The following is a 21,504-nucleotide window of genomic DNA, read 5'->3' as shown; positions in this document are numbered from 1 at the left end:
ACTGTTTGTTTCTCTTAATGCATTCCAGAATTGTGTGCTGTATCACACTGTTGACTCGTGTTCAGCCTGTGATCTATTAGTTTATCCAAGTCATTTTTACATATGCTGTTGCTTAACCCAATTCCTCCCATTCTGTATGTGCTTTTTCCATTTTTCTTGCTCAGATGTAGAACTTTGCATTTTTCCCTGTTAATTAATAATTACCATTCTGTTAGTCATAGCCCAATATTCAAGCTTGTCTAGATCTGTCTAGAGATAGTGTTAGGTATCCCTCCTAGCTTTGTGTCGTCAGCAAACTTGATCAATTTCCCCTCAATTCCCTAATCTAGATCATTTATAGAAATGTTGAACAACACTGGGCCCAGGAGAGAGGATTGTGGTACCCCAATTGATGCATTCTTCCACTTGGATGTGCAGCCATTTATGACCACTCTTTGACTACTATCACTCAGCCAGTTATGAATCCACTTAACACTTGCTTTGTCAATCCCATATTTGATCTTTTTTCAACAAGGATGATATACTTTGCCAAATGCTTTGCTGAAGTCAAGATATGCTATATATACCACATTTCACTGATCAACCCAATCAGTGATTCTGTTATAGAAAGAAATTAGATTAGTCTGACATGACTTGTTTGTTACAAATCCATGCTGTTCCATTGTCATCCAAGTACTTGCATACATGCTGTTCAGTAATTTATTCAAAAATCCTTATTAGTATAGAAGTCAGGCTCACAGGCCTGTAGTTTCCTGGATCCACCTTCTTCCTTGTTTTAAAGATAGGGACAACATTTGCCCTTTTCCAATCTTCAGGGACTTCTCCTGTTCTCCAAGAATTTTCAAAGATTACAGCGAGTGGTTGAGCAATTACCTCAAATATCTCCTTTAGTACCCTAGGGTGTGGTTCATCTTGACCTGGAGACTTGAATTCATTTAAGTTAGTTAAGTGTTCCCTCACCATCTATTTGCTTATAGATAGCCTCATACTTTTATTCGCCCAATAGCACAGGGAAGACCAGTTGATGTCCCATCTACTTTCTGAGAGAAAACAGATACAAAATAGAAATTTGGAAGTTCAGCCTTCTCAATCATGTTTAACCAATTCATCATTTTCATCCTGTAACCATCCTATAGCACCTTTGACTTTTCTTTTGCTTTTGACATACCCTCAAAATCCTTTTTTATTGCTTTTGGCAATCAGTTAAGTGATACTGGCAGAGTTTGGCAGCACAGAAATGGTATGATAGATGCACACAGCAAAGAGAAATAAACACAGCTAGGCTAAAAGAGTGGGCACACTAATGAGGACCAAATGAACAAAAGGGAGAAAAACAAAAATATATTATAAGGGGAGGAAAAAGTGTTATCGCCTTACATGTAGAATTCAAGCAGAAATCAGTGAATCCTGATGAACCTTATTGACTTCAATGGCCAGTGCTGCCCTACAGATTTCACTTTCCTCGTTATCAAAAGTACCAAAAAGGCAGATTAAAAGTTAAGCAAAACCTTTTATCACAAGTATGAAGAGATGTATTCGTCACTCTAGTACTGGGCATCTGCAGATATCTTTCCCTGACAAATCCTAGTGGCAGAGTACTAGTAAATGTCCAGCCAAAAGAAGACTTACGACACATCAAATGGAGATCACAATAGGGGATCAGTGATCTCAGATTCCTGACAAATTCAAAAAAAGTCTGACACCCAGGGAGGTTGGGTGTCATTTGTTGATCACCTGGTTCTTTCTTTTTGGGAAGTACTTTTCCACACTGGTTGATGACTGAGGGTAAGTTGTAAAAAGTGAAGGTGTTGTCTACCAGACTATAGCATGTGACATAGTTCAGGTCTTTCTAGGAAGCATTCATGGTAAAGACAACATTCAGTTTATGTACTTTTGAAGGGAATGTATGTTTCCATTAGCTCATGTTTTAATTAGCTTAGTGGTTGTACCATTATCCCATTGTTTTTCTTAACATGTGTTTTCAATGTACATCCATTCTACAGATCGCAATGAATGCCTGGAAATTCCCAATGTTTGCAGTCATGGCAAATGTGAGGACACGCTGGGCGGTTATCGCTGCATATGTAACAATGGTTTCAAAGCCACTTCAGATCGGACCATGTGCATGGGTATTTTTCATTCTACTTCTTTAATAATATAGCTTGGCTGATAATGTATAAAAAATTATATTGACATCCATGTTTTATAGGTAAGTTTGTGACTATTGACATTTTAAATGCACCCTACGGCAGTCTAGTAGCAGTAGACAAGTTATAGAGTCAATTATTGCTGGCCTACATCCGCTTTCATGTTAGCCAACCAGAATTTAAGAAAAAATATCCAGCTGTCAAGAAACTGACTTTAACCACAGCGGGATGAATGTTTCCTCCTGTTTCATGTATATCTCTTTGGCAGATATTGACGAATGCGAGCGTCAGCCATGTGGAAACGGAACTTGTAAAAACACAGTGGGATCATATAACTGTCTCTGCTATCCTGGATTTGAGCTTACTCATAATAATGACTGCATGGGTAAGTTCTTTATTACACTGATGTGTCTGAGTGCCTGCTGTTACAGTATGCTTCTATGAGAAACAGAAATAAATGAATGCATATTATTATAATCGTGTCACTGCAAGTATCACTGTGAGTTTGGGAGACAAATGTCATAAAGTGAGTATGAATAATATTGCTAGAATCATAGACTGGTAGAGTTGGAAGGGACCTCCAGGCTCATCTGGTCCAACCCCCTGCTCAGTGCAGAATTTACTAAATCATCCCAGACAGATATTTGTCCAGCCTTTGTTTGAACACTTCCATTGAAGGAGAACTCCCCACCTCCCATGGTAACTTGTTCCACTCATTGATCATCCTCACTGTCAGAAAGTTTTTCTAATATTAAAAACAGCATCAAAATCCACACAAAATGGTGTGGGTTTTGATGCAGACCTTCAGCTGCAGCTCTACTGCAGAATGTCAACTGTGGACATTCGGCAGCGAACTCGTCCTATGTGAACATGTCCTTGTAGTTACATGCAGAATGGAATGTCTGCGAGCCCTTAATTATATGAAACTATTGTCATCTGGTAGCTGTATGTCCAGATCTTTTACAAAGTTTAACTAATAAAATGTATAGCAAAATAGGGTTTAGTAAACATCACAGTTGGCAGTGGAAAAATATAGACAATGATGGCATCAATTACAGTGAAACTGCAGAAATGAGGGGCAAGGTGAGTATGAAATGAGGCTCCCCAAACTCCACATCACCTAAACTATGAGCACCATAACTTATAGTTGATGGCAGGTTCTTTGAAATACTGTATTATTGTATAAAAAGTCAAAAGTATTATAGAGGTGATACCATTGGCTAACAAAAAAAAGTATATTTGTTAGCTTTCAGAGCTCAGAGGCTCAGAGGCCTCAACCAAATGACAAATGAATAAGGCCGAGTTCACATGACTGTGTGTGCCAGTGTGCCACGTGTGAATCTCTTGCGCAGGCACACACCCAGTATGCAATGCTATGCATACTTGCTGTGTGCTGCCAATTTCCATGCTGCTGGGTTTTTTTGCATGCAAGTAGTACACCGCCAAAAAATGCTGGTATGAGTGGCCCAATACAAATCAATGGGCTATTGGTATTGCATGTGATACGCAAAAAAATTGCGCATGAGACGCGCAATGATAATACGTGTGTGTAAGGGCAGTAGATTCATTTAATGTTGTTAATGAGAGTTTCAAGTTATCCAATAACAATTTTCAGTGAGGAACTTAAAATGTTATTAAATGTCCTGCAGACTCAGTAGCAGATTACAGATTGCATTTTCTATTGGCAACTACTGATGAGTGACTATTAGAATAATCAGTTCATGTCAGTATCGGGACAATTTCACAAAATCATCATGAATCATGATGGCTGATTTAGACTCCTATTAAGATAAATAGGCAGTAAAACTTGCCTTCCAGAAGATCCCCAATGGAGCCAAAGCCCCCAAATTGCATGTGAATACAGCCATACATCTGGGGGAACACTGTGCTCCTATCAAAAATTGGTCAAAATAGTGTACAGTGGTGTAAGGGTCAATCGTAGTACACGAGTGTCACTGAAAACAAAAGAAGTCCCACAAGGGATCTCCTAGATCAAAAATTGGGCCATGGATGACAGCAGGTGTGCTGCTTAAGGACGAATTCTGCTAGATGAACACAGCATTCATGCACAAACTTACTCCAAGGAACAGCTGTATAGTTTCCAAACATTTTGCTATGCAAGACAGCAGGTGTGCTGCTTGTTTTAAAAGCAATGCCATAATGTTTACAAGCAGAAATTCTGCAAGATGAACACAACACTCAAGCATGGACCTACTCCAAGGGACAGCTGTAGAGATGCCAAAAATTTTGTTGTGTTGATTGTTTTAAAAGAAATGTCATAAAGTTTGAAAACTTCTACCAGGTGAACAGAAAACCCAAACATGGACATTCTCCAAGGAAATGCTGTAGTTCGATTTCCAAGAAAAATCTGTAGAGCTACAGCTGTTTCTTGTGCTTTAAAACATTTTTGTTTTGAGAGAAGGAGGAGCAGGCAACATGGCAGAAGCAGACGGAGAGCAGAAGCAGTTCCACCACCACCAGCAACAGCACCTTGAGGGCACCTTGTGGAAACTTGAGAACTGTAGCTCCGTAATTCTATATTAATATATTTTTCACTTGGGGCGAAGTAAGAGGAGAAACCTTAGTGGAAGCAGGAGAAGGACTAGCATTACCACTAACAGCAGTATCAACCACAACTTGAGGGAACATTGTGGTCTTTGATATAAATTTATGCTCAGTCATATGTGAGTAAAAATGACTAACCTCCATACAGCGTCTACCAATAGTATATACCATCTGGTACTCCATGATTGTTCTCTGCTGCAGGCTTAGCCTCTGCAACATATGCGACATAGAATTCCATAGTGTAGGCACGTCACTGATGAAACGGTTGGGTGGTATCCTGAACCATCACTACAACTCTGCCAGACGACAAGCAGCTGTGTGTTAATGCCAAAAGTATGAGCACAGATTCCTAGCCTTTTCCAGCACTGGATGTAAACCTGAGCTATAGCCAACCTGAGCTTCTTTGATAAAGCCTTGTGGCAAACATGTTAGGAGGGCATGTGTTACATGTTTTTTAGATTAGGTTTAGGAATGGCTCCACTATACAATATATATTTAAAGATATCAAGGCATCTAGGCATTACCTTTGTGGTTTAGTAGAGACTTCTCTGACTGCCAAAAGTCACACTATTTCCCAAAACAGGTTCTCTGCTGGTATACAAGCTTTTACACCGAGCAGTAATATATCCTTTGTAAAATATCTGTCCATGTTAACAACAGACTACATGTTATATAGGCATATAAACATGATGCAGCTTATTTTTCCGTTTCCTCTAATATAACCCCAATATACAAGCTTTCACACCAGGAGCAAAATATTCTATGTAGCATATCTGGCCATAACAACAGACTATGTGTTATATAGACATATAAACATGATGCAGCTTCTCTGTCCTGTGCTCCACTGTAAACTGGTTACACTGTGCCTATGTTACATTTGGCTAGGTCATGTGATGCAGGTGTCCAATGAAACTACTGCCCATATGCAAGATGGAGGACACGTTTGGTGACATCAGCATAGTGCCCTGGCTGCTGATGGCTGCACGCTTACCTCTGCAGCAGGCATTATGGGAAATTTGATTTTCACCAAAAATCCGTTCAAATTTACCGGATTTTGATTTTGCATAAATCTGGATAATTTTTATTACCTAGTCAATCAAAACAAGCAATACTATTGACAACCAAAACTCAATACTTGTCTAATAATTTCCTTTTTGCTCACAGATATCGATGAATGCAGCTCCTTTCCTGGTCAGGTTTGCAGAAATGGCCGTTGTCTTAATAATATTGGTTCCTTCATCTGTTTGTGTAATGAAGGTTATGAACTCACGGTTGATGGCAAGAACTGTATTGGTAAGTCTAGAGGATTTTTATAATTAAGACTGAAATGATAGCTTCTTGAAATGTTATAGTTTGATTATCTTTATGTGCTTAGCAATAAAAATTACATATATATATATATATATATATATATATATATAATTCGTACTTCATTTACTTTACTTGGTGCTGCTGGTCTTTGTGACTTCCAATACACCCGGTACGTAATTGTCACATCATTATAACACTGACTTTTTTAATTTAGTTATTAAGGCAGCAAAAAATTTGTTTATGTTCCATTTTAGACCATTTTATTTTAGTTGGATTTCCTTACCAAAATATGTTGCATAAATGATGAAAATATAATAATACTGATAACTTCTTACCACTATTATAACTGTGTGCATTGAATTCTATAAAACATCTATTTTAAAACTTATCACTAAGCAGTTTTGAAGGAGGTTTAGACTAAAACTGGATCCATTTAAATCTTGTCTCAGGCTGAATTCCCTGACACAGTAATTGATCTAGGGGTGGGTTTTTAAATGCTTGTAATGGGGCACATTACTTTTTAGTTACTGTACATCTCGGCCCTGTATGTTCGGTGGTCCAACATGTTAACTAATGTAGGATTTGTGCAATTTTTATTTTTTCGTTATTTCTATGTAATTAAACTATTGGTAGAAAATCCATGTGCTTATTTTTTTAAATAATGCACGTAAATGAAGCAATGGATCATACATTATATTGCTAATTATGATGTGCTTACTGTTTTAAAGACATCAATGAGTGTGTTGCTTATCCTGGATCATGTATTCCTGGAACTTGTCAGAACTTGGAAGGCTCATTCAGATGTATTTGTCCTGTGGGGTATGCAGTCCAAGGTGATAACTGCATAGGTAAGTCTATGTAATACTGTTGTACATTAGAGAGAGTTCTCTGGATGTGACTACTGTGCACTCTGGAGAGTCTTCATATCGCCTGATCCATTTGTCATGTTAGTAAAATTTATATGACCACAAAGAACAATTAAATTATTATCAATGCTATAAGCATAACTTTATTTTGTGATTTGCAAGACCACAAAAACACTATAAATGGCTATATCAAACTCACATTCATAAGAAAACATTTGATCTATTTAATTTGTATGAGTTTCTTGACATCATTGCTATTATGCAGATTGTAAGCATGTCATCCGCTCATATTTAAAATTCAGCATTTTATGGAGCAACATTCACTTTACTGTATATTGGTGAGGTCATAGCATTGGTATATATATATATATATATATATATATGTATATATATAGTGTGTGTGTATGACACTGCCCACTCAATTTACTTATACATTTCCAGAAAGAGTAAAGGCTCTTTCACATGAGCGGAATAGATGTGCAAGAGGCCCTAATTGGCTTGGAAAATTCTGCACCAAAATCTGCATGTTATACAGCGGATTTTGGCAGTGAATATTCTGTCCTGTCTGACATGGAATGAAATTAGGCCACATTCCACACCCAAATCCGCACCTAAAACCACCGCTGCGAATTCCGCATCCAAACCAACAATTGTCATTGAGATTTTGATGTGGAATTGCCAGCAGAATTAAGTCATTTTCAATTGCACATCAGAATCTGCACAGAGCCCTACAGATGTTGGTGCGCAAGTTATTGTGGCTTGCAGAGCCCATAATATAAAAATCATTCAGAGGTGTCCATGCCATTTCTAGCCCTGCTATTCTCTTCTGTGGCAGTGGCACCAGTGGACTTTGTCCAGTGCCGGGATGTGACTGTGATTTCTGTAACCTATATTTACTCCTCTGAGGCTGGTACAGACCTGTGAATGTGACTTCAGGAAGAATGGAAGGAAAAAATTGCTTTTAATGGCGGTTCAGACAAGCGTGGTTTGTCCCCTTATACTGCCGGGATAATAATAACCGTATAACCGGACAAAGCGAAACTACTGATCTTTATGGGATTTCAGTGGTTTCGTTTTCACCACCTCTTTTAAACTACGTGTGAAGATCGGGCAGTCGCTATCCTCCCACCTCTTTTTTCAAACTTCTGCGTTCTGGCGCAGAGTTTAAACTGCCGGCAAAGGAGAAGTAATTTCCTTCGTTCAGGCGCAGCTATGCTCTGTGCTGCTTAGTGTGGGGCGTTTTACACATACACAGCCCATACACTCCGCCAGCAGAGAGTCAGCAGGGACCGCGTATGGGCTGAGTATGGCACTGCGCATGCCCGGGAATCTGATGTCACAGACACACACAGTGTGCTTTTTTTTTGGTTTGTTTTTAAATTCCCCACTCTGTTCAGAGCAGGGATGCATATGGAAATACTGCCTGTATGCAATGTATTGTCTATGGGAAGCGTATCCTACGCAGCCCATAGAAGGGCTACATATCATGCACAGAGAAATAGAGCATGCTGCGATTTATTTCTCCTGTTTATGGATGCATTGTGTCCACATGCTGGTGTGCATGGAAGAATGAAAGTAATACACAGTAAGGAACGGCTTCATACAAGCGGATTACTATTGTGGAATTCGCGATCGCTGTTCGCGCAAAGGATCCACAGAAAATTGCACACATTGAAAGGCATATACTTTCCAGTTTCTGCTCACATACGTGAAAACGAATTGTGTATTCCGTGAGCGGAGGAAAAATTGCAGAATGCTCTATTTTGCTGCAGACTCCACGAAGACGGCCTCCTTTAAAGTCAATAGAGGCTGTCCGATCCGCAGTCCATATCCAATTAACATTGTGAATAGGCTACAGGTACCTGCGTCATCGCTAAGCAATGGCACGGGAAATACAAATATTAAAAAAAAAATCTGTACTGCCCATGACCGATGGCGAGCCGCCACGGTCATAAGCAATGCAGAAATCACAGGTGCAGAATCCGATCCGGTTGTGTGAAGCCGGCCTCAGGCTGAGTTTACCCAGAGACTTTTTGCAGCGCAGCTTTCCAATTCTATCAGGCTACAGCTGCAGTCCAGGGGCACACTGACATTATATGCAGCTGAGTGCACCTCTGTGAATTGCAGTAGTCACTCAATAATTAAAATTGGAATGTTGCACTACAAAAGTCTCCATGTAGCCCAGCTAAAAGTAAATGATGCCCAGTGCTAGATTGTTCTCTGATTCAAGATGCTTCATGTGACTCAAGTATTGCAAAATTTTTTGCCTCCCCGGGGAGCACAGAGTCAGTTTCATTGTTATGTGTATCATTTCAAAAAGCTCGACAGTTAACACTTTCCAATCCACTGTCTGACGTCTGAAGACATTATGATTTAAGACTGTACAGCTCCGATGTTGAAAGACGTCTGTCGGGGTTCTCTTACTGTATATTGCCAGCCTCTCTGCTGTCAGAGCCTATCCAGCCTGTCACCTCATGCAGTACTGGCTTTAGCCAGCAGATAGCACCGTTGTATAATGGCAGAAAAAGAGTAAACCCCCTAGGAAAACCAGGATACAAATTGGATTGGAAAGGGTTAAATATACTGATGTGTGAAAAACATGAAGGTCCTCATATATCAGACTGTCTGAAAAACTGTATTTCTTGCCCAAACGACTATATCTCTGAGATAGTTCTGATATTTGAGAATTAGTTATTTATATTCTTAATGGGATTCACAAATAATTCAAGATCCCCCAGCTGTTTGAGTGGTGACATCAGCAAATCCCTCATGACCATGTAGTACACTGAGTATTGCATTCGTTGTGTCATTCAGCGCAGGACAAAAAAGGAGTAACTTGTCCTTCTGGTGCCAGCGTTGATAAGGCCGGCTGCGTTGTCTGTTAACTAAGTCAGCCTACCACTTGATACTATGAATGCTGATTCTAATGTTTATGACCTGGTCATGCTGTTCCCAAAGTTTTTGTAGTCTTTAGTGTGTTCAGCTGTAGTTAATCGGTCAGTTCTGTATGCTTGTATATTTAGTGTCAGTTATTTAGAGTTTAGAGTAGTTGTCGCCAGTTTTGTCTTGGATTGGTTTCCAGTCTTTCTTCAGTAGTGGGGTCACCCACTTCAGGGTGGTTGCTCCGCTTGAGGGACTGGTCTGGTTTAGGAAGTTCTGGTTAGATGATCTATGTAGTCCCCTGTATCTCGATAAATTGGTTCATTCATTACTAGTGAGTCTGAAAGAGTTCTGAAAAACCTGCAATTGGTTCAGCTTCATCTTTAAAGGGGTTGTCCCGCGCCGAAACGGGATTTTTTTTTTTTTTAAACCCCCCCCCCCGTTCGGCGCGAGACAACCCCGATGCAGGGGTTAAAAAAACCACCCGCACAGCGCTTACCTGAATCCCGGCGGTCCGGCGTCTTCATACTCACCTGCTGAAGATGGCCGCCGGGATCCTCTGTCTTCATGGACCGCAGGGCTTCTGTGCGGTCCATTGCCGATTCCAGCCTCCTGATTGGCTGGAATCGGCACGTGATGGGGCGGAGCTACACGGAGCCCCATTCAGAAAAGAAGAAGACCCGGACTGCGCAAGCGCGGCTAATTTGGCCATCGGAGGGCGAAAATTAGTTGGCACCATGGAGACGAGGACGCCAGCAACGGAGCAGGTAAGTATAAAACTTTTTATAACTTCTGTATGGCTCATAATTAATGCACAATGTATATTACAAAGTGCATTATTATGGCCATGCAGAAGTGTATAGACCCACTTGCTGCCTCGGGACAACCCCTTTAAGTCCCAATCTTGTCATATTTGGCTGTGCAGGCTAGTTGTACCAAATGTGACAGGTATTTAGATACAGCTTTAGAGCAATAAATTGAATCTTTGCCCTCAAGTTATACACATTGGATAATTCAATATATTATTGGAGAAAGACAGGTCCTAGCAGAAGTTATTCAGTATGACAAAACTCTATCGAAAACATATTTAGAGAGTTGAGATTTCTTCTTTGAACTACCAAAATTAAAATGATGCAAGCTGCCATTATCTTCTACAAGCTTTTCTAATGTATTTTGTATTAACTGTAGATGTCAGTACAGACATGTAATGAAGACATATTATCACGAACAGTACTACATAACTTTTTATACTGGGGATGGGTGGGATTGTGTATTCCAAAACATTGGTTGCAACATTGTATTCTGGAATTTCAACAGCAGCTGGCAAGTAATGACAGTATCTGTTTTATTCTTCACGTTCTGTGCACAGGACAATAAACATGTCTTTCATCACATCACTGTCTGTTTAATGTCCATTGACAAATTAAATAAAACAAAATATAACATTACACATCAGAGCTAGCATCAAATATAAAGCTCCAGCAATTAAAACCTCTTGCAAATAGAAACGGACATTTTAGCATTTTTTGAGATAATTGTTTCTGCACATGTCAGAATGCAGACAGTCTACTTAATGTCAGTGTCTACAGAACTGTAATGCTTGGCAAACACCATGTTAGACTGTTATTAGCTGTGTCTGCATGCTATTCGGGATTGAGAAAAGTCTCAGATCTTTCAGAATGATTTTCATCTTGGAAGAAATATATAAGATGCCTGTGTAGTACATACCCGGGAGCTGTTAATATATTTTATTTTTCTTGACATTTAAATATACAACTATTGGCTATAGCCAAAGTAACTTTTAATAACTGGCCTATAGAACTTTTAATGCATTGACTATAAATTTTTGGAAACATTAAACATAACACATGAAACATTAAAAAAATCTGTTCCTTTACATACCGATTGCTTGTAATAGTAATTGTACTAAAACATACAGAACAGAGATATGTCGTCATTAATATACATCAGTTAGAGAAACCAAGTAATCCTGTAGATACCTTTTAATGGCTAACAAAAATACATGATGTTATTGCAAGCTTTCAGACCTCTCAGGATCCTTCCTCAGGCCTTATTTCCACCAATCTCTGACTAGATGCTCTCTATTGGTTATAAAGGTTCTTCTTAACACACCATGTGTTTAGGCTTGGTATAGTATGCAAGTCAGTAATGTAGCGTTTCAGTGGGAAACTACTTAAAGAGACGACAACTTCCATGAATGATTCAAAGTGTCGGACACTAAAACACATTTTGTAGAAAGCCTTTGACAATTACAACAAGATCGTAGCTGTTTTTGAAGGAAAGAAGTTGAAAATTTAAGAAACCTGTGCATTTTATATTAGTGTATACATAATGCATATGGATAAAGAGCCATTTACATGGATGATTATCACACAAAATTAGCTCAAACCAATGAATTTGTGATAATTGTCCAGTCTAAATGCACAGCTGTCGTGCAACTATTCGTATAAAGTTGGTTGCTCACTAGAGATGAGCGAGTATACTCACTAAGGCACATTACTCGAGCGAGTAGTGCCTTAGCTGAGTATCTCCCTACTCGTCTCTAAAGATTCGGGGGCTGGCGTCGGTGACAGGTGAGTTGCGGCTGTGAGCAGGGGGGAGAGAGGGAGAGAGAAATCTCCCCTCTGTTCCTCCCCGCTCTCCCCCGCCGCTCCCCGCCCCCCGCTGGCCCCCGAATCTTTAGAGACGAGCGGGGAGATACTCGGCTAAGACACTACTCGCTCGAGTAATGTGCCTTAGTGAGTATACTCGCTCATCTCTATTGCTCACTTTCAACCAGCATGAAAATCATTGCTGGATCGCTGATTTCTCACTGTAACAATGTAAACGCTCCCCGCTCAGCACTTCACATAGAATGTGAAGTACTGAGCGAGACGCCAGTGGTGATCTGCCTGTCCAAACGTGCTGCACAAGGGCTAACAACCTAGAGGTGACTTCTGCGCTCGTGCAGTCATTTAGACTACTGTCGTCCCATCTAAATGACTCATTAGAGATGGGTTTATGGCTTATAGAGATATATAGTAAACCCATTAGTGACAAGCCTATTTTGTGCCATAAGGACCAAGCAATTTTCATTGTAGCGCTATAAGAGTCCTAACTTATTGACATAGCCATATGAGGGCTTCTTTTTTTTTGGACCGAGTTGTATATTTTAATGGCACCACTAAGCAGCATTCATCATTCCGTAAAAATAACTTGATAGCCTTCTTATCTGGATCAGCAGAATTACTGTGATACCAGGTTTATATAGATTTTTTTTTTATATTTTACTACTTTAGCACAATAAAACATGTTTTTAAAGAAAAACAATTGAATCTGCATTGCCGCATTTTAAGACCCATAACATTTTTTATTTTTGCAGCAATGGAGCTATGTGAGGGCTTGTCTTTTTGTGGAAAGAGTTGTAGTATTGATTGGTACCATGTTGAGGTACATTTGACTTCTGGACTGCTTTTTATTACATTTTTTGGAGGTGAACAAAAGAAAAATAGCAAATCTGGCATTATTTTTTAAAATTATTTATACATCTTTCACCAGGCAAGATAAATATCAAATTATTTTCATTGTTTGGGTCACTATGAACATGGTAATACCTATTGTGTTGTTTAAAAAAATTTTTTTTGGGGGGGGGTATTTTATCAATTAAAAATGGGTTTTTGTGGGATCAAATATATATATTTTTTACTTTAAATTACTTTTATTCCTTTAAATTGAACTATTTAATGCTATTTTTTAGTACACTGTATTACATATGTAGTGCATTCTACTAAGCATATGACAGTAGCATATTAGATTTTGTGGAAAGCAGGGGCCTAATAGGTTGAATTACATGGCAGACATGGAGGCTTTTGTCAGGCTTCTAGCTGCCATGAGAACCCATTGGTACCTTTCGATCCTACTGTGGGATGAAAATGGGTGACAAAAAGAGCCCCCTCTGGCTGTCATCTGCTTACATACTGCAGTCGCTATTGATTGTGGCATGTAAGGGGTGAGTGGTGTGTTGCGGGAGTCAGCAGGAGGGAGCGAGGAGGGGAGAGAGAGAGAGATCTCCCCCCCGCTCTCCCCCGCCACTCCCCACCCCCCGCCGGCACCCGAATCTTTTCTCACGAGCAGGCAGGTACTCGCTAAGGACAATACTCGCTCGAGTAATTGCCCTTAGCGAGTATGCTCGCTCATCTCTAATGGCTATTAATTGTCAGTTAAGCCACCACCTTAAAAAGATGTGTGTGCATATTTAAAGCATTAGTGATCGCTGTAAAAAGGCATATTGGCATATTGGTGTTCACTAAGGGGTTAATAAAAGATAAAATTGTACGTGTACGCCAATCCCGAAGAATGTTATAATTGCAATGAACTTTAAATGTGTAGTATATACTGTATACAATATTCAGTTTACATTAGGGGGATGCTAATGTTCTCCTAAAAGTATTCTGTTTTCATTTACAGACATTGATGAATGTAATGAAGAACCAAATATATGCCTTTTTGGAACCTGTGCAAACACCCAAGGAAGCTTTCAATGCATTTGCCCACCTGGATTTGTTATATCCAACAATGGGAGAAGATGTTCGGGTATGTATTACATCAGCTCAAGATTTCTATAGCAAAGAATAGAAAATTACAAAGGATACATTTTATACATATATATATATATATATATATATATATATATATATATATATATATATATATATATATACCCAGACACACAGCAGAGTCTCTTCAATTCTTCAATGACAAGCAGCATGCTTGAAGGTTAGATCGGATCATAGTGCACTATAGACATATATATGTGTATAGTGCACTACGGGTATGATCCGATCTAACCTTTGCGGGCCTGCTACTTGTCATTGAAGAGACACTGCTGCTGTATGGAGACTTACAGGCAATCCTCCAGGGGAAAAACATTTATGCAAATTAGTTCGCCTGCAGAAGGAAAAAAAATCTAACTCATACCTATCAAATCAGAGATTCCTCCAAAAAAAGAACCACCATCCGTAGACAAGTGTTTTGGGGTCCTTAGCTCCTCGCCTGTACAGAGCAGGGTACTGGTTGGCAAACTAAAGATACAAAAACAGAATTCAGCGCACCACATGCGTTTTTTTCTGAGATGCACAATCCAATATTGCAGGGGAGAAGTCAGCTAGGATAATCAGTAATCATATGTGCATCAGCAAAACTGTTCCTTTTATAAAAGAATATAATTATTGAAAATTTTAAATGTTGTTTAAAAACCATGTACACCCCTAAAAAGCTTTATATAAGGACAAAGTGCTAAAGGATATATAGGACAAAGAATGTAAATTTGTAGCCAAAAAAAACTCATTCTGTGGGTGATATAATATCTACCAGTTTGTTTTGTTAGAAAACCATACCAAAAGAGATACATGGTTAAAGGTGTTGTCCAGTTGTAAAGTTTTGCTGGTCCTCCTCAAATTAGACTATCAATTTGTAGATTGGCAAAGGTCAGTCACCTGATATCACCTGATATCCCCACCAATCAGCTGTTCTTTAGGACAGTGCACTCATGCACTGAATTGATTTCTGCTGGCAGCAGACAGCTCCATTCTTACAGTAATGGCCAGGCCCAGTATTACATCCATTCACTTGAGATGGGATGGGAACGCCGTACCAAGCCTGTCCACTGTAGTTGGAGTGGAGTAGTCTGCTTCCTGCTGAAATCAGCTTAGTGCATGAGAGCACCAACCAAGCTATCTGCTAAAATGCGAGGTTCCTGGGCGACCAGCCTGCACACTCCTGAGGATGGACTATTAATAGTTTATAACAGAACAACCCCTTTAAGTACATTGGGTCTTTTCAAGTGCAGTGTTCACTGTGCAAATATGTATGTAAAACTAAAACCTTTCAATCTGTATGCAGTAGTAGGCCCCCTGTCCACGGGCGTCGCGAAGTCCTGCGGCGGATCTCAGCCGTGGGAGCCGCTGCCCGGGAGCAGGACCTGCCGACTGTTCGCCGTAGGTCAGCCTAATTTGATAGATAGGCTGACTGTGGAGAATCAGGGCATGCTGCGAATTGCCGGCCGCGAGCGGAGAATTGCAATGATTCTTCGCTCGTGGACAGGGGGCCGGTGCTTTCCCTAGCAATGCTACGGAAAGCTTCAGACGGCGTGATTCCGCCAGCGAAATCACTGCCGTGGACAGGGGGGCTTAAGGTACATAATATTAAGAGTTTCATTAACAGTGACTTCACATGTTGTGTATATGATTTATTGCAGCAAATCTAATCTCCAATATGTGAGATGCACTAAATAAAATAAATCTTGCTATTTGTATAGCGCCAACTTATTCTGCAATGCTTTCAGGTTATTTTTTTTTTTACCCCCCACCTCATTACTCATTTTACCAGCCTTGAATTGGCTACCTGAACCACGTAGGGATTGAACTCGCAACCTTCAGGTTTTGAGCAACAGCTTAGAACTGCATTTACTGCTGCCTTAACACTCTGCAACACACAAGGCTCTTCTACATGTACCTTGCACAAGCGTATTGCAGAGCACATTTTTGATATAAGAAATTCAGGATCACACAACTTATCAGGTGCCTCACAGCCTTTAACAGAATGTCATTAGGGTGTTTTGGATAGTTTGACAGTTATTGCATTAGAAAGAGTGAGGTACATTATGCACACAGTAACCCAAGGGGTTAAATTATAAAAGCAAACAGCTTATTTGTATTAACAGTGTTTCCTTTTTTGTATTCTAATGCAATTATATGTTTGCATATTTGCTTTTTCTAGACATGAATGGGTTAATACTGTGGAGGTGATACATATGTATCTAATTATAATATCTATATAAAGAGGTGTTTTGTATGGGATAACATGCTATAATTAAGAGCTGATTCCAGTTTGAAACATGTCAGCATTTTTGGGGCTACACATGGTTTTTAATAGTGTTTTGAATAAAGATATTATTTTATACAAAGAACAGAGTGCTGGGATTTTGCTGAACCTGCTTCATGCACAGATGATTGGCAAAACCCTCGAGAGCTTCCCTAATCTTCAAACAGGACCCAAAATTCAAAGTGTTGATATCCAAACTTTTATTCATCATTACTTTTATCACCTCCTCAGACTTTCATATCCAGAAATCCCTCATGCTTCTCCCTTATCTGAAAAATCAGTAAGACATGAACTGACGCTGATCTCTTGATGCTGAGCCTACTCTCGCTGTCCTTTCAGACTATAGGATTATGTGGACAGGCATCTATTTTAGCCGCTGTTTTCACTAACTCCATTCAAGCTCCACTGTCATTTAGGCCATTTACTGTACCACTATTACATTTCCATCAGGGGTATTGGTACTTTCAAAGGCAATAATGGTGCTGATGACTGCGCTATTCTTTCCGTTCAAAGTACTGGAGCCCAGAAATCTAAGAGATCCCAATTTAAATCAATGGAGGCCATCAAGATTAATTGAGATCTCTTTAAGTGTAAATCCAGCCGTTATGGATTTAGTGGATCCACTGTGTCTCCCTGCCAAATGGAACCACCAGGTAGGGAAGACAGCTGACACTTACGCGATGGCAGGACAAGTGCGAAAACTCAGTGCAGGAATAGAAATGGGTCTTACTCTGATCTAGAGGGATGAGATGTCCATGTCCTGGAGGTACTCCAGATGGTGGAGAAGTTCAGGCCGCCTTTCCTGACCCTGGCTTCTAGATGACCCTCCCTACCTGGTGGGGGGGGGGCGTGGAATCCAAGGTCACTGCACTAAGCACGCAGGTATGAAGAACAAACATAAAGTGGAAGCGGAAGCAGACCTGAGCAGCTATAACATAAGGTATAGACAGACAGACAGAACCCAGAAGTAGGCACAGGAATCTGGGAAAAACACTCCGAGACAGTGCACTGGTTAGGTGCACAACAAACTGGATTCAGACAGACTGAAACAGAAGCTTGTAAGCAATCACGGGAAGTGACACCAACAGCAGGCATCATGGGTACAGACTGGATAGTTTAAATGGGAAGCTTAATTACTGGCTGCTGGAAGAAACAGAATCAGGAGAACGGACGATGCCCTGGTCTCCTGGACCTATCACCAGTATAGCTGTCATGATTACATTGTGAGCAGAAGCCATACCTCTAATGTGAACAGAGCCATACAATTTTTATGCTCTATTGCCTTGAAACAGTGACATGATGTGGGCCTGACATATGCTCAGTCAATTAACTCTCACTACTGCAGCGGGGTGGGCCTAAAACGTCATGCACTACTTCTTCATATAAATACTCATTTTCGGTAAAGGGCAATGCATGACATAAAGAATTCAGGCCAGCATGGGTGTCAGTGTGAAAACAATTTCAGCAGCTATGTAGCATGCTCACACCATGCTCTCCTGGCCATTGGTTTAGAACAGGCTGTGGATAGGTAGGTGACCCGGGATGGCAGGTAGTTTATATATTCCAGAAAAAAAATTCCCAGTTGATTCTTTAATGTGGGTTGTTGGGTTCCAACTTTTTATTAAAAAGATAGGAGTAAATTGAGATTCCTACAATGCTGATTTGAATGCCACCTCGAATGCAAAAGAGAAAATGCAAGGATAGTGTTTAATGCAATCATATGATCCCTTTCAACCTTTTTATTGAATGTACAATATATTTATGGTTATTATAATATAAGTATTGTTTTGATTTCAGATACTCGGCAAAGCTTTTGTTTTACCAAATTTGAAAATGGGAAATGTTCAGTGCCCAAAGCATATAACAGCACTAAAGCAGCATGCTGCTGCAGCATGCCAGGAGAGGGCTGGGGAGATCCCTGTGAACTTTGTCCAAAAGAAGGAGAAGGTACCGTATTGAAACTTATCCTGCTTTATTAATTTCATTTCTCCTTTATTTTATTCCTGAAATCATGGACAAACACCTAGATGTTTTGACCTGAATTTGCTCTATAATGGTCAGAAGCTCTAGATGCCAACCAGAAACACTGATGATTTCTGACCACAGTTGACATTCTTGTGGTTGGAGAACTACCAAGGCCAAGACTGTTACATGGAATATTTTGAAAAACCCATGAGAAAGGAAGACTATAATGTTGAGTTGGCTTTTCCTGCCTTGTATTTTGCCAAACCTTTTTTGTTTTGATCTGGTTAGCCCAGATTTGTTATGTTTTGTCTTGTCTACCAAGTCTGTGGTGTCTGCCTCTGTTAACTTCTATTAAGCTGACTTGAGCAGGGGTTGCTGATATGAGAAAATGTACTTCAGTGAAATAAATACTGTTACATTTGCTTAGATTTTTTTCTGTTTTCCTGTTTTTAGTGGCTCTAAAAGAATTATGTCCATTTGGATATGGTACCATCACAGGTTTGGAAGGTGACAGAGAAGGTAAATATAAGACGTCAGTCATTGGAAAGATACTGTAGGTAACACAACTGATCATACGAAACGTATATAAACACCAACAGAGAACTATAATATCAATATATAGTACTAGGACAAACAAATGGTTTCCAAAAAGGTTAGGTGTAACAACAGGAGACCAATGTATACGCTTGTCCTTCATATGTAATTAGACACTGAGCGCTTAGGCTAGTCTTTGTGTAATTTGATGTTATCACTAATATAGCAAATTCAATAAATGATATCCTTTAGCATTTAGAATATAGGTACCAAATGTATATTTGTGACATAGAGTTGATTCCTGTGAAGATTGTATGATATTTTAACCATTATTTTTTACTTTAAATATACAAATTTGATTTATATATAGAAATGAGCGAGCACCAAAATGCTCGAGTGCTCGTTACTCGAGTCGAACTTCCCGCGATGCTTGAGGGTTCGTTTCGAGTAACGAATCCCATTGAAGTCAATGGGCGGCTCGAGCATTTTTGTATATCGCCGATGCTCGCTAAGGTTTTCATTTGTGAAAATCTGGGAAATTCACGAAAGTCATGGGAACGACACAGAAACGGATAGGGCAGGAGAGGGGCTACATGTTGGGCTGCATCTCAAGTTCCCAGGTCCCACTATTAAGCCACAACAGCGGCAAGAGTGGGCCCCCCTCCCCCGCACTGTCAGCATAAAGATCGTTCTCCTCTGCCACAGCTGTGGCAGAGAAGAACGATGTTAGCCCATTGAATTCAATGGAGCCGGCAATACAGCCGGCTCCATTGAAAGCAATGGGCTGCCGGCGAGCGCGGGATGAATTTTCGGGAAGGGCTTAAAAATATAAGCCCTTACCTGAAAATCATACTAAAATGTGTAAAAATAAAAAAAAATGTATACTCACCTTTCCGCTGAAGCCGAAGTTCAGCCGCGTCTGGCCGGCAGTTCTCCTGAACTGCTCTCTGTATATTCAGCAGCCGGGGATTTAAAATCCCCGCCTTTTGAGTGAGCTGCCTCTGATTGGTCACAGCCTCACCAATCAGAGGCAGCTCTCACTCACACCCATTCATGAATTCATCGTTCTCCGGCTGCAGCGGAAAGGTGAGTATACTTTTTTTTTTTTTTACACATTTTAGGATGATTTTCAGGTAAGGGCTTATATTTTTAAGCCCTTCCCGAAAATTCATCCTGAGATCGCCGGCAGCCCATTGCTTTCAATGGAGCCGGCTGTATTGCCGGCTCCATTGAATTCAGTGGTCAGTGCTCGTTTAATCGAGACGAGTACCGCGTGGTGCTCGTCTCGAGTAACGAGCATCTCGAGCACCCTAATACTCGAACGAGCATCAAGCTCAGACGAGTATGCTCGCTCATCTCTATTTATTATATAAAACATCATTTAGATCAGATGTGGGAATACAGTAAATGCCATGGGTTTTGAATGTACACATTTTGTGCTTATTGTAGATGTCAATGAATGCCTAGAAAACCCAGGAATTTGTACAAACGGTCTGTGCATTAATACGGATGGATCTTTCCGATGCGAGTGTCCTATGGGGTATAATCTAGATTATATAGGAATCACCTGTGTAGGTATGTATCATCTGATATTGGTTAGAGTATTGTCTTTGGGTGATGTACAGAACTTCGTTGAAGCGTTTTTGGCAGCAATTACAGCCTACAGTGTTCTTGGGTATGATGTCACAAGGTTTGCACACCTGGATTGGGGGATTCTTCTGCCATTCTTCTCTGCAAATCCTCTCACGCTCTTTTAGGTTGGATGGGGATTGTCTGTGAAAGCCATTTTCAGGTCTCTACAGAAATGTTCAGTTGGGTTGAATTCAGGGCTGTGGCTGGACCACTAAAAGATATTTACAGAGTTGTCCCTAAGCCACTCCTGTGTTTTCTTGGCTGTGTGCTTAGGGTCATTATCTTTTTGGAAGGTGAGACTTCTGCCCAATCTGAAGTCCCTTGCGCTCTGGATCAGGTTTTCATTAAGAATATCTTTGTACTTTGCTCTATTCAACTTTCCATCAACTTTGACCAGTCTCCCTGTTCTAGCTGCTGAAAAACATCCCCACAGCATGATGTGACCACCACCATGCCTCACTGTAGGGATGGTAATGGGCGGGTGATGAGTAGCGCCTGGTTTCCTTCAGACATAACTCTTAGAATTGAGGCCAAAATAGTTCAGTCTTGGTTTCATCTGACCACAGAATCTTGTTTTTCACAGTCTGAAAGTCCTATAGGTACTTTCTGGTAAATTCCAGGCATGCTTTTTATGTGTCTTTTACTGATGAGAGCCTTCTTTCTAGCCACCCAGACTGGTGGAATGCTACAGTGATAATTGACCTTCTGGAAGTTTCTCCAAT

The 21,504-nt window shown here is 40.2% G+C and overlaps 1 protein-coding gene across 1 annotated transcript in view; it reads left to right on the top strand.

The window, feature by feature from the left end:
* The window catches only part of FBN2 (fibrillin 2), a 225,764-nt gene that overhangs the window by 177,661 nt on the left and 26,599 nt on the right, over nucleotides 1–21,504 (top strand). Inside the window, exons 45-52 of the mRNA XM_066603160.1 lie at nucleotides 2,004–2,129; nucleotides 2,416–2,532; nucleotides 5,877–6,005; nucleotides 6,752–6,871; nucleotides 14,237–14,362; nucleotides 18,449–18,598; nucleotides 19,070–19,135; nucleotides 20,600–20,725. Of these exons, the coding sequence (XP_066459257.1) occupies nucleotides 2,004–2,129; nucleotides 2,416–2,532; nucleotides 5,877–6,005; nucleotides 6,752–6,871; nucleotides 14,237–14,362; nucleotides 18,449–18,598; nucleotides 19,070–19,135; nucleotides 20,600–20,725 (960 nt within the window). The remainder of the gene's footprint in view (nucleotides 1–2,003; nucleotides 2,130–2,415; nucleotides 2,533–5,876; nucleotides 6,006–6,751; nucleotides 6,872–14,236; nucleotides 14,363–18,448; nucleotides 18,599–19,069; nucleotides 19,136–20,599; nucleotides 20,726–21,504) is intronic.

Source organism: Eleutherodactylus coqui, chromosome 5 (genome assembly GCF_035609145.1).
Source record: "Eleutherodactylus coqui strain aEleCoq1 chromosome 5, aEleCoq1.hap1, whole genome shotgun sequence".
Taxonomy (NCBI): Eukaryota; Metazoa; Chordata; class Amphibia; order Anura; family Eleutherodactylidae; genus Eleutherodactylus; species Eleutherodactylus coqui.
Note: the sequence above shows the minus strand (reverse complement) of the source record. Positions and strands in the feature narration are given on the sequence as shown.